Here is a 12,915-nt window from a genome sequence, read left to right on the forward strand (position 1 = left end):
ATCCAGTTTCCAAAGTGCAAAACCTAGAGAAGCATAGAATGATTTTCTTGGGTTTTCTTTTCCCTTTTGTTAGGGCTTTTTTACCCCACGTGCTTGACTGGTATGGCCTTTCTATAGCAAAAGTCAGATAAAGCGTAATTGCAGTCATTTCTGCACATGGAATTATGAATCATTCCAGTGACTTGAGAATCTAAGCTGTTAATAGGCTAAAAAAAGGATTTTTTTTGTTTATCTTTTTTCTTGATTGTTTTCTTTTTGCATTATAATTAAGCATGAATATATATTAATATATTACACTGATTGGATTGCAGCTGGAGCAATCCAAACCTTCCTATGCTGTAAAACTAGCCCCACCCAGCACTCCCCAGATCAAGAGGTTTTTTTTTCTCCTCCCTGTGCCAGTTATCCTCAGTTCACATGATTAAAAGTCCCTCCCAGCCCCCCCCCCTTTTTTTAGTAGATATTGCCACATTCTTAAATTCATGCATTGCTGCATTGCTATTGCACATATATAAAGGATTGCTCACTCCCTCCCAGCTGCTCCCCTTCCCTCACTGGTTGTGCACATCCTCTCTGCGGACGATCTTGTAGATGATCCAGTAGAAAATGTTGAAGATGAGGAACGCCATGGGGAAGCCGATGCGTGAGATCTTGTCGATCTTCTTGGCTCGCTGAATGAACAGCTTTCGCATCTCCTCGGGGGAGCGGGACGGCGGGGGAACCGGGTTGGCCGTGTTGTTGTTGTTGGCGCCCTTGACGGAGATGCCATCCTTGGCTTGTAGGCAAGCTGGTCCCATCCCGTAGGCAGTGAAGTTGAACCTGCCTTCACCAGCTTCGTCCTCCTGAAACAGATTCAGCATGGGACTCTACTTAAAATGAGATATAGACAGTGCACCCTTGCTATAAGGCTCTCCACTGACAGCTTCCTGCTCTGCAAGGGGGAGATGCCTCCGTCGTGCCCTGAGCTCAGTGCCCTTGGACAAACCCTCTGCTCTTAGGAGATCAGCCTTATAGAGGGGTGCCAGCTGTGTGATGCACAGATGCAAATCAGGGGATCCAGGCACCCCGTGGTGAACAGGACTGACTTCCACCCCACTGGGGTCTTTGACGTACTTGAAGGGTTTATGGTACTGCTTTCATTTTTCAATTGCATCCCCTGTTTTGCTTCTGCCTTTCCCTCCCCCCGCTCCTATCGGCACCTTCTTTGCTTTGCCTGTGCTGTATCAGCTTGCCCAGAAGGAGTGGGCTCCATGTAACTCCCGTAGTCGAAGCCGCGGCGTGAGACTTCCTACAGAGTTACATGGATGCGCAGGCGCCGAGACCTGTCCAGAAAAAGACCTCTGCAGGCGGCGTGCAACCAGCCCTCCACTCGCCTGCCCACGGGACCCCCTGAGCCCCACAGCCCCTCCCCACAAGCCATCTTCCAGGTGAGGAACAGAAGGGCCCTTCTGTGCGTCAACAATAAGACGTGGCTGCTTGTGCTAATTCCAATTATTGAGCAAGAAAAAGAATTTGTTTTCCAGTCTAAAGGCAAATGCGATTGCTGGTTTTGTGGTGGAGGCCTTGCAGGCTTCTCAGAATGATTTAGCCCTTTTTTATCGAACACGGGAACGTAATCACAGGGAAAACCAAGTTTGGCCAAAGTAATACAACCAGTGAGCTGCAGAGGCAGGGTGAGAAACCCAAGTCTCTTGACTACAGGTCACCGAGGCTAATTGTTAGACCAATGGCACTAATTATCTGTCACAGAGGCTGATCCACGCTGTGTCCCCCAACACGGACCTGTGTCCCCCAACACTGCCCTACCGGCCCCCTCCCTCGTAACCCGCCTGCCCGAGGTGCCCTGCTGCCCCTTCCTCTCTCCTTTGCAGAGTGTCTTTTCTGGATGGCCCCGGTATCGAGCGGGTAGCTGCGTGGGATGGAGGCACTGTGCTGGGGGTCTGGGGCAGAGAAGCAGAAGGGAGAGCACGCTGGCATATCTGAGCAAAGCAAAACAACCCAAATAAAATCAAACCTTCTTTGTTTTGGGTTTTTTTGGGGGAGGGTGGCAAGCTGGTGAGTTGTATGACCTACCAGCAGGCTTATTTGTTTCAGAGTCCTGGCTGAGACAATTTTGCAGGCCTTTGGATAATTCTTCCCTGCTCTAGTTGAGTCCCCTTGGTGTATCTCCGGTCCCTGGCATCTGAAACTTGACAACCTTTAAACGTCTTTGACTGCTAACAATGCCTCTGGGCATGAGGGGGCAGTGCACTGGCTGGGGAAACTGAGGCACCAAAAATTAGGGCCCAGCTGCTCTCGGGGCTGAGCGACTCCATATGCTGAACATCTAGTAAGTTACTTTGTGAGCTGGGAGTCAAGGATCACAGAAACTCTTCTCTTGGGTCCCTTGGAGAGATTTTTTTCAGTTAAAAGGCTGATTTTCTGATGATAAGCGATGCAGGCATTCTACTTTTTAGGTGGCCAGAACCTGCACTGTGGATGAGGCACTGGCAGTGAGGGTGGATGGGGACCTGGAGGGGTATGGGCTGCAGGGGCCAATTCTGACCTTCCCACTGCCCAGTGGTCAGCAGATGCCTCCAGCCACGCTGCCGGCTCTTGCCAGCGCCTGCCGGCAGATGGCACGGGGCGACGTGGTAGCCCCGGGCTGTGCCGGGGGCTGTGCCTGCCTGGCAGCGGGCACCAGCATCCCATGGCTCTGAGGCATCTGGGAGAGTTTTGCAAAGGTCCTTCTCATCCCTAACTTGTCCCCCTTTCCTTAACTGGACTCCTTTGTGCAGCTAATAACGTGTGCGTGGGCTGCAAAGGCCTGGCCTTCTGAGATGCTCAGAGCTTATAGACCTTCTCATCACGTCTGTATTATGGAGGGTTAGGTAAAATTGCCTCTGCTTTTCTCTGACTGCACAAACACATATGCACTGACACATGTCTGGTTTAGCCTAAATTACTCAATTCCCTAAGTTACTGAATTTCTTTCTCTTCTCATTGCTGAGGGGCCACTGGCTGTTTTCTGTGGCTGATTTGTTTTGTGTGAGTGCCGTACCTAGGATAGAGCAGCTAATGGTGCCTTTTTCAAGGTGCCATATCAAAGGAGAAAGGCAAAGACATCACCAGCCACACTGGGCTCGCCCCCTTGGGCTAGGTCTCCAAATACACTCCAACTGGGTCTGATGATGGTGTCACGTTAACCAGACTGGTCCATACCTCAAAGGGACAGCAAGTCTCCCTAGCCACCACAGTCCCTACGTCTCCCCATGCCAGGACCTGTCTGCCCCAGTAAATACAGACAGCATAATGGGTTCAGAGAGAGCTGCCTAGTCGATTTTCCAGAGAGAATGCGGTAAGAGCTGGCTCAGAAATGGAAAGGGCCAATTGAAACCCGATAACAGATATTTATTGATTCCATTCTTATTTTTTAGAGAGGAAGAAAGACTCTCAATGATGAGAATAAGCTAGCACCTTGCATCTAACTCTGAGGAAAGTAAGAAAGAGATTTGTCTGGATTCACTTGTATTAATGCCAGACCATGGCACATTGTCCAGTGCATCAAGCTGTGAAGAATGGCTAGTAGATTTTGATTTGGGCAGACCTAATAAATGTGGGCATGGGCTGCTCCTCTCCCCAGCTGCCTCCACCAGCATGGACCGCTGCAACATCCCACTTGTTTTTAGCCTGGCATGTCATACCTAAACCAGGCAGAGCTACCCAGACAAGTCAGGACACTGGGACAGAGCAATTAGGTTCTTTGGCAGCTGCACTAACTCATTTGCATATTTGCAGTCAGCTCCTAGTTTTCTGATGAGCCTGCAAACCTTGTTCATTTTGCTTTTGCAAGTGTTTTTGTTTATGCTTTGTTCCAATTAAATTGCTGTGAGATTGGGCAGGGATTGTAATAGCAGCCTTGTGTTCAATGGAACATCTCTGGCAAATATCTTTTAAACTCATCTGTATATTAGTGGCTTTTTTTCTCTTATTGTTTTATCAACAGAATGATCTGCATACAACAGCACGGATCCAGAGACAGGATGTCTGAATCTAGATGAAGAGATTAAAGCACTATGAGGCACCCATGTTGGGTGGTTTTAGCTTTGGCTCTATTAAGCAGGCTGCATCTTCTGAACCAAAACTGCCTCAGCTGATTTTGAGATGGCAGGGTCTTGCTCTGGCCAGACAAAATCAGTGGGTGCTAATGGTCTCATCTGTTACTTCTTTTCCCTTGCATTTGTCCAACTTTTCATCCCTGGTCCTGACTGGGCTGGGGACAAATGAACAATTATCTCCTGTTTTGCAGATAGGACAACCGAAGCAGAGAGAGGCAAATCTACAAAGAGACGGGGATTCCTGCTCCTTAGCCCCCACTGCCTCCTGGAATGGTGGCAGTTCTCCAGGCACACACTGTGAACTGCTGTAGGACAGATTAGACCCTGGGAAAGAATTTTAATGCCTGGGAGAGTGAAGCAATGGAACAGGGGGGTCTCTGGATGAGATGGATCATGGAGGGCTCTTTAAAATAGAGGGTAGACAAATACCTGTGAGGAATATTTTAGGCAGACCCTCGTGGTCTCCTAGGGGCTCTCTTGAGATTGCCATCAGCAAAATTGTCTATGTTTTCTTTTTCTTAGAAAATTTAATCTGTTTTTAATGCTAGCTTGAAAGCAGCCTCTCAGGCCTGGTGCCAAAAATTTGATACCACCTACCTGATTCTACTAGTTAATTAAAGACAATTTTTAAGTGCCTTTGGTCCTGTGATCACGGACACCTTTATGTTTCTAATGCATCCTGTGAGGTGAAATCTTTGCTGTGGTACCTCAGCCTAAAAGCTAGTAGAGTCCAGGCTGCAGGAGATGCATGTCTATGTGATGCATGCATGCTTGGCTTGGTGTCAGTCATGGTGAGTAAGCATGGAGCAAGGCTGAGGCTGAGAATAATGCTCTTTCCTTCCGAGAGGAATTTGCAGTCAGTCTGAGAAGCAGATGCTTTTGAACACAGAGATGACAGAGACAAAAGAGGTGTCACTTACCTCCGGGCTAATGTAGGCTGTCTTGTTGGGGGATACTGTTCTCTGATAGACATCCCTCACACCTCCCTGCCTGCCCCCCCCCAGCCCTCGCTGTGTCTTCTGAAGAGGAGAACTCAGACCAGAACATTGCTGTGTGAAAATTGTTCTGTTGAGAACAACCCTTTTGGCTTAGACCACGTGGCTAGCTAACAAAAACCAGCTTGCTAGATGCCTGGGGTCAGCAGACTGTTAGAGAGACACAATTCATTGAGGTAGCCCTGCTTTTTGATGTGTGACCCTCCTTAACATCTGACCATATACTGAGGACTCCTCCAGGGGCTAGTGGCTCGGTTCAGTTGACCATGTAGTGATGTTCTGCTGGGACAGATTCCAGCTATGTCCTTCATGCTTTATGTATTACCTTATGGTGCCTCCTCTTCCTTCTGAACCTGAGCAGCTCTTTGTGCTGCCGAGACACAAAGTTGACGGCAGCGTACTCTAGAAGTGCGGAGAACACAAACAGCAGGCACACGGCCATCCAGATGTCTATGGCCTTCACGTAGGACACCTAGGAGTCAGAGAGAGAGACTGAGTTGGGGTGGCTTCTTCACTCACATGCCTTTTTTCTTGCTATTTTACATGTTACTCCCAAGGTCTTTGGAAGGAGTTGATCAAGCCATGATATGGTTGACATCTGCTCTTGGATACTGAAATCTAGCTCATTTAACATGAATGTATTATCAGGCCACTGAAAGTGCTCCTGGACTCTTAAGTAGCAATAATTCCACAGTTTTTAATTTATCCAGATCTTGATTGTGATGGTTTATATGCAAGGAAAATAGTAATCCAATCTGATCATACCAGAAGGCCTTCATAACAGGGAAATTCAGTACTATTATAAAAGTATGATGGTCAAGTGAGTCAAAAGCCAGAATGTAGAGTGCATACCCATGTGTGGTTGTTGCAGGGGTTTGCAAGGTACAGAACTCCTGGCTACTGAGATCTGTGGTGGATCCTGGGGTGAGCGCTGAATCTTAGGGTAAGTTTTACTGCTAGTCATAGCAACTCTGAAAATTTTTGCAGAAGGGGACTGGAATTTGTTCTGCTTGCTCTTAAACTGGAATAGGGCAATGGCAGCAGAATGCCTCTTGTGTTGAGCAGGAGGATCTACGTGGTGACTTACTTATGTGCTGTCCCCAGAAAGTTCACATTTTGCCCCTCTGCAAAGATAAGCGTTATCCCTACCTTGGGCAGTGATGCTCGGGAACCAGAGCTCTGTGTGGTCATAGTGAGCACTGTGGTGATCCCCAGGCCAACACGAGCAGGTGCAGCATCCATATTGATCCAGAAGGAGATCCAGGACAGAATGACAATAAGGAGGCTGGGGATGTACATCTGGATCAAGTAATAGCCCATCTGCCGCTCCAGATGGAAACGAGCTTCTATACAGGTGAACTTGCCTGAGGAAGATGGGAGATACATGGAAGATTACTGGTAAGGCACGGTGAGCCTCCTGTTTTCAGCTATTGTCTGGGGACTTTCCTTGCATTGCCTAGAACCAGAGCCTTGTTAGAGAAGGAAAATAACAGCTGTTGCCCAGTTCTGAAATATGAATGTGCAACCAGAAAGCTCTTGGCAGTATGTCCTTTGTCACTTAAATTTCACCTGCTCCCTTGCATCAGCGATAAAAAGATGTCAGGAGAGGAGGTCCAGACCAAACACCCTTGAACTGATGCAGGTGTTACTGCGGACAAGAGGGTTCCACACATTTGTGTCTATTGGCTTTTTATTGCCTATATATGTGTATATTTACTGGTAACATATCTATGTATATTTATATATATGTTGTCCCTAGCTGTGTAGGACAAGGCTTGTATCACCAGAGTGCCATCACACATAGCAAGAGACTCTGGCAAATGCACAGTCCTGAATTCCTCTCTAATGAACCCAGCAGCTAAGGGTAAACAGCACTGACCTGTGTTGTAGTGCTTTGTGCAGTATCTCAAGTCTTTTTCTTCTTTGAGGATAAACTGAGGCAATGTCAGCCCGTCAGCAACTTGCACAGCTCCTTTTTCTTGCCACTCAAATATGAGATCATTCATTGTGTAGCCGACTGTTGAGAAGAGGGGAGAAATACCGTGTGAAACATATGAAATACTGATCTGGAAAGGGACAGATTTGTAGAAGAGAGCTATGCTTGGAAGCAGGGACTTATCCTGGCCTTCCTTGGCAATGCTGTAATGAATGGGATTTGGGTTGAGGGAGAACTGCTTATGCATAAGGTAAAAGCTAGGGTAATGACCTGCACAGGAGCTGTGATGTGCAATGAATTGTCTGTAATAAATCACAATTTTTCTTGAATTTGGCTTGTCGAGCTGTTTGCTATTTTTTCAAACTCGACCTCTTTCTCTGAATGGAGTTGTTCATCCCCTTTCCCTCCTTTGGGACAAGCAACAGGTACAAGGGGCAAATGTTCATCCAGAGAGAAAAAAATCCCATTTGCAACTGAAAGCATTTTCATCTTTCTCCTCCAAAGTGAAAGGCCAATGTAAATACAAGCAAGCCAGGGCTTCCCTTGTGGGATCCCTTAAGGTTTGGCTTCACTAGGAAATGTCATGTGTACTGAATGAATAGAAAATCCTGAGCAAGTGGTTCTTGAGCAAGTCTCCAGTGAAGGCTGAACTGGGAAGAGGTTGCAGCTGGGGAGGGAGATGGCAGGGGAGAGGGGAAACACATTGTCTCCTCTCCAAAATGGAGATGTGCGCAGAACTCACAGCTTTCTAACTGCATGATGCACGTCTGTACGTCCATGGGGAAGTTCTTCAGGTCCATGGGGCAGGCCAGAGTCAGCGTGATCCTGAGGAGACAAGACAGCACAGGGGAATGCCAAACATTTGTGGTACTGATGAGGGGGTGAACCCTCTCGGACATCAGTGTTGCAAACAGGCTGATACCTTGCCCGAGACACACTGGTGTGCTGGGGGGAATGACCGATCATTCACCTCTTCCCTGCCTGTGTTTTCACGCGTGGTGTTGGAAAGCATCAGAAACACCGAGCATTTGGATCTGTGATATAATTCCCAGCAGAGTTGCCTGCTGCAGATGGCATTTCATTGCAATGTTGTTTTGGACTGTGCAGAACAAAGAGCTCCCACACCAAACAGTTTTGCTGCTTCAGTCTTCATTTCTTGCCTCAGGTTCACAGCAGTCTGGATTAGCAGCAAGCCCAAACCCATTCTCTGGACCCCCCCAGATGCATTCCTAGAGACTGGGACTGTTTGAAAATCTTTGAACAGGACATTTCTGTGTCAGAAAAAAAAATGAAGTTTGATCAAGATTACTCATTGCTGTGGGGGAAAAAAGAGACTTTGTTGGGATTTTCTGCAGGGAAAATGCTCAGTGGTAAGTCAGTATGAACCTCTGCACCTTCCTGAAGTCCTGATGTGACCCCTGAGATCTCTACTTTTGTCTCTCAAGCTCCATTTTCCCCTAGGTGCAGGCTGCATTTTCTGTGGTATATTGCTGTGCTGCCCTATACCATGATCTATGCTCAAAATGTTTGTTTGGTTCAACAAGCTGATATTAAATGATTTGATTCAGATAGCTAGACTTGTGTTATTTGGTTTGATAATGCTGAAAATGCTGTTCCCTGAAGTGTTTACATTTTTCAGTTTTTTTCTTTGATGTAGAAATAGCAGAATTTCCTGGGGGATAGGAATTGAATTTTTCTATCATCAGACTTAGAAGAAACTTAGCAAGAAGGAAAGATACTTTAACTTAAATCCTTATGTTAGAAGAAATTTTCTGCTTGAGTTTAGAGGCATGTTGTGACAGAAGGTGTGACAGTAGAAAGAATCAACCTGTTCAAGGTTCCTCTTTATGAAAGCAACTGCTTTTTCTGTATTTAAACAAACACCTTACTAGAAGAGGGTCACCACTAGCCTTTGCCCACTTTGTTTTTCTCATCACATCTCTGGCAGGGAACTCCATCTCTGATCAATCAGAGAGATAAGCCTTCAATTACATCTTCAGAGAAGCCCTTGAGAAGAATTTGCTGTAAATATCTGCCAGCTATGAAACAGGGGTGACTGTGGCTACAACTAACTAGGTTATGAGATGCTGAGCACATGCTGGACAAGTGTGTGCTGAGAAGGGATCAGAGAGGGAAATCCTCAAGGATGATTTTGGGTGAACCCAGTGCTGAGCATCCTGAGTCTTGGGTCCATGGGACAAAGTCCACCTTCTTGTAAATGCCTTGACTAGAGTTTGACTATTGCAAATAGTAGTAGCAAAGTGCCAGTTAGGAAATGGCAGAGTACTTTAGACGGAAACTTTTTTTAAAAGGGAAAGATTATTCCTCCTTTTGGAAACTCTTTGCGTTTGCCTTATGCTCTTCCACCATGAATGTCCCTTTTTTTTTTTGTTTATTTTCACAGAAAATCATACTTTAAAAGGAACCTATATTTTCATTTGGAGATGAGGAAGATAGGAAAGTTCTTTTTTTAAAACAAGAACTGAACTGTTTTCAAGTTTTTGCCTTGAAAACGGTGATCAGCTCAGCCACATTGCTCCATGTCCCCTGCTGAGTCGTTGCTCTGTTTTGCAGAGCGACCCCAGGGCGGGGGTGACCCAGTATTCCCCCTCTGTGCTCCTGCAAACCCACCTGGAACAAGACTCTGTGACATGCTCACTGCCAAGTTGCTGGTGGCAGTTTTACTACCTGCCTGTGTTTAGAAATTAAGAAATGTGAGGTTTCCACATTCAGCCAACAGGCATGGCAATTCTTTTACTGTGTTGGCCAGCAGAGAGCTGGTCTTTGGGCTGGAACTACCTTGATGTTTGATGGAGGCTGTCTACATTGCAGCATTAAGCTGTTTATTTTCCATTTTACAGCTCTGTGCTGCTTTTTCTTCCCCATGACTGCCACCAGGAGCTGCAGAGTGAGATGGATTGTATGTACCTTAGGCACATTTACATTATACATGAGGTGAAAAAGTCTTTAAGATAGAGTTAAACTTTCCCTCTTTAAGCTCATGAAGTTTGATCTTAGTTTCATTGGTTTAAAATAAAGAGTGGATGGGGTTGAAAGTGAAGTGAAGGTGGGAACTGGATTAATTTCCTGTGGGAAATTCAGTGCAATTAGTTCAGCTTCACTGATGGATTCTTTGATCTAGCGATAAAGGGGTAAATGGGAAGAGTAATGCTGAGACAAAGCCATGGAGCTCTACTTAGTAGTTTTCCTAATTTTTTTGTCAGGAAATGCTGCTGCTTTCAAAGCAGAGTTTTCATGGACATCTGCTAGTTTTCAAGTAGTACAGCTGGTTTTAGGCTTGTGCTAGTATAATATCTCACGTAATTTTACATTAGGGATGTTACGGAATCTACTAGTGAGGAACAGAAGTCCTTGGGCTGAGAAAGGTAGAGAGGAGCTATTGGTCAGGGAAATAAGGGTGTGTTTCAATTTTCAATGATTTTTGTGTGAAGGAATCTGCCCCAGAAAGAGGATGAAGTGCTGACACAGGGTGCCCACAGAGGTCATGGGATCTCCATCCATGGAGTATTTCAATTTGGCCAGACAAAGCCACAGCTGACCCGATCTGTTGTTGTTAATCACCAGGACAAGGTTGCATGGGAGACCTCCAGACGTCTCTTCCCACCACATTGCTATGACACTGCTAATTTTATGATCTCCCCCTTTAAAAAAAAACCCTCAATTTCTTTTATCCAACAGCATGCTCAAAGTCTTCACTTTCTCATTTTAGGCTTGAACCGTGAGAGTTTAGCTCTGCCCTCCCCCACATTGGTGGAGCTCTTCCCATTGAGTCACCTCACCTGATGCTGTAGAGGACATTGCCATTTCTGGAGATCCTCAGAAGCTTGTTGTCTGTGGTAATCTCATGGAAATGGGCCCCTTTCTCATTAGCGAAGAACAAGTCAGGCTTCCAGATGGAGTCCAGCATAGAGGGGTCCAGGTCCAGGGAGTCATCAGGGTATTCGTTGTACGCCAGCCGTGGGTCATTCCATTGCTGTCGCAGGAAGATGTTCACCCTGTAATCCTGCCCGGTGTAAGTAGGGAGCAAAGAAATGCAGTTAGTGCTCAAAGCAGGCTGAAAGTGCTGAGAACGGGGGAGCATGTACTAAAATCATTCTCAAAACCAAACCATGTCTAGGGCTACATTCCCAAGCTATGGCAAGCCTTTTTGGGATTATTTCTCAAGGAGCTGTTGTTAATTTTCAGCTTTGTAGGTCATAGCTATCTCATAGCACGAGAAGCTGCCCATCCTTGCATCCTTCCATCACAGCAATTGTCAGCTGCGTGTGAAGTGTCAAGACCTCTAGTCTGAACCCCGGTGCTGGAGAAGCGATGTTCAGTTGCGGAGGTCATAAGGGCTGGTGTCAGCAAGATGACTGTTGCAGAGGATTAAGGGGGAAAGGAGACCGAAGCCAACTTGCTTTCAGTGTTGAACCATCCCATATTGTGACTATCTATGGTTCCTCCAGACTTGTGAAAAGAAAAGGCACAGTGAGACAGGCAGTCCATGGAAGGGATATTCCCCGTGTGTCCACTAATGTAAGGATAAGTCAGGTGAACTGATGGAAGCAGCTGCCCTTGGTGAGCGTATGTGAACATGAGAGGGATGTGCATGAAGTCTGCTTTCCTAATCTTAAGTGAGTGTTCTGGGTTCCCCTCTCTAATGTCAAAATGCCGTAAGTGCTACAGACTTTATAAGATGGCCATCTTCTTTAATTGAAGCTAGTCCCCCAGCACTACACAAAATGATATCTGCCTCGTAACCGTGGGTCTTACAGCTCCCTTGAGTTCCCCAGGCCAAGGCTGGCTGCTGAGGTCGAGCTCAGACACTCTCCTGGACAATTAAAGGCAGTTTCTGGTCTCCCTGTCTGACCAATAGCTTCCCCAGGTGATCTACGTGCCCCTTTTCTGCTGACTTTCACATAAGAAAGTGAGCCAACAAATTGAAATGGGGAGAGGATGTGGCAGCTATCAGGAGAGGGATAAAAGCTCCTTGTCCATAAATTAATTGACATTTTCTAAGTATAGAGGCAGACTGCGTCTGAAGAGCAGCATATAATAAACCAATTTCACTGCCCTGGCCCAAACTAATAGTTGCTATCATGATTAAGGGTTTCTTTGGTGCCTTTCTAATACTAATGTACTTTGAAGACTATTATTAAGAGACAGTTAACAGAGGGTGTCTGACGTGCTTGCTGGTATCTAATACCTGCTGCAGGCTCTAGGACTTTTCTTTCAGGAAGACCATTTGGCACCTCTGAGGGGATCTCCCGGACTCCGCCATCAGGTCTGTTCTTTCCATCTGGAGAACATAAAGCTCTAGAGTTGAAGGGTGCATGTGGAGGAGAGTCTCTCTGATGTTGCTGCCTCAAGTTCTTGCTTGACCACGAACCTACAGCCTCTTGTCCGGGAGGACATGACTCTTGTGAAGTCCAGTCACACTGGAGGCTTTGGACAGGATTGTGTCTTGGGTGCTTTGTGGTTTTGGATGGGGCAGTTCATAGCCAAGCCCACGGTCTAGAATCTGCTTGAAGCCACTTAGTGCCATCTGCATCCTCAGACCACAGAAGCTGCTAATGACATTAATGATAGTGACAACAGCAAATGGACCAAGGACTTGATGCTAAAAGGAACAGACTTCTGAACATGAAAAAGAGTTGCAACACTCTCTCCTTCTGCTGATACTCCGAATGTCACCTTCACAAGACCTAGTGGGTCCCTCTGACTTAATTATTCACCTCTGTCGACCCTGTGTAATGTGTCTTGAGAAAATGTGAATAGCTGTGGACAGCTAGGAACCAGGGTCTTAGCTCAGGACTAGCCAATCACGCAAACCTGAAAAAGGAGAGCAGCCCTGAATCTCCGCTTCCCATGGCACGCACAAGCT

General features: G+C 46.4%; 1 protein-coding gene across 2 annotated transcripts in view; it reads right to left on the reverse strand.

The window, feature by feature from the left end:
- Nucleotides 1-453: 453 nt before the first annotated feature.
- The window catches only part of GLRA1 (glycine receptor alpha 1), a 39,625-nt gene continuing 27,163 nt past the window's right edge, over nt 454-12,915 (reverse strand). The window contains exons 4-9 of one of the 2 annotated variants that reach the window (XM_052772132.1): nt 10,829-11,052; nt 7,771-7,853; nt 6,972-7,109; nt 6,242-6,456; nt 5,418-5,564; nt 454-842 (exon numbers count right to left, since the gene is read on the reverse strand). In XM_052772132.1, coding sequence (XP_052628092.1) covers nt 552-842; nt 5,418-5,564; nt 6,242-6,456; nt 6,972-7,109; nt 7,771-7,853; nt 10,829-11,052 — 1,098 coding nt within the window. In that variant the 3' untranslated portion in view covers nt 454-551. Of the gene's footprint in view, nt 867-5,417; nt 5,565-6,241; nt 6,457-6,971; nt 7,110-7,770; nt 7,854-10,828; nt 11,053-12,915 lie in introns of both variants that reach the window. The other variant, XM_052772131.1, reaches the window with a different exon arrangement.

This window comes from Harpia harpyja, chromosome 20 (genome assembly GCF_026419915.1).
Source record: "Harpia harpyja isolate bHarHar1 chromosome 20, bHarHar1 primary haplotype, whole genome shotgun sequence".
Taxonomy (NCBI): Eukaryota; Metazoa; Chordata; class Aves; order Accipitriformes; family Accipitridae; genus Harpia; species Harpia harpyja.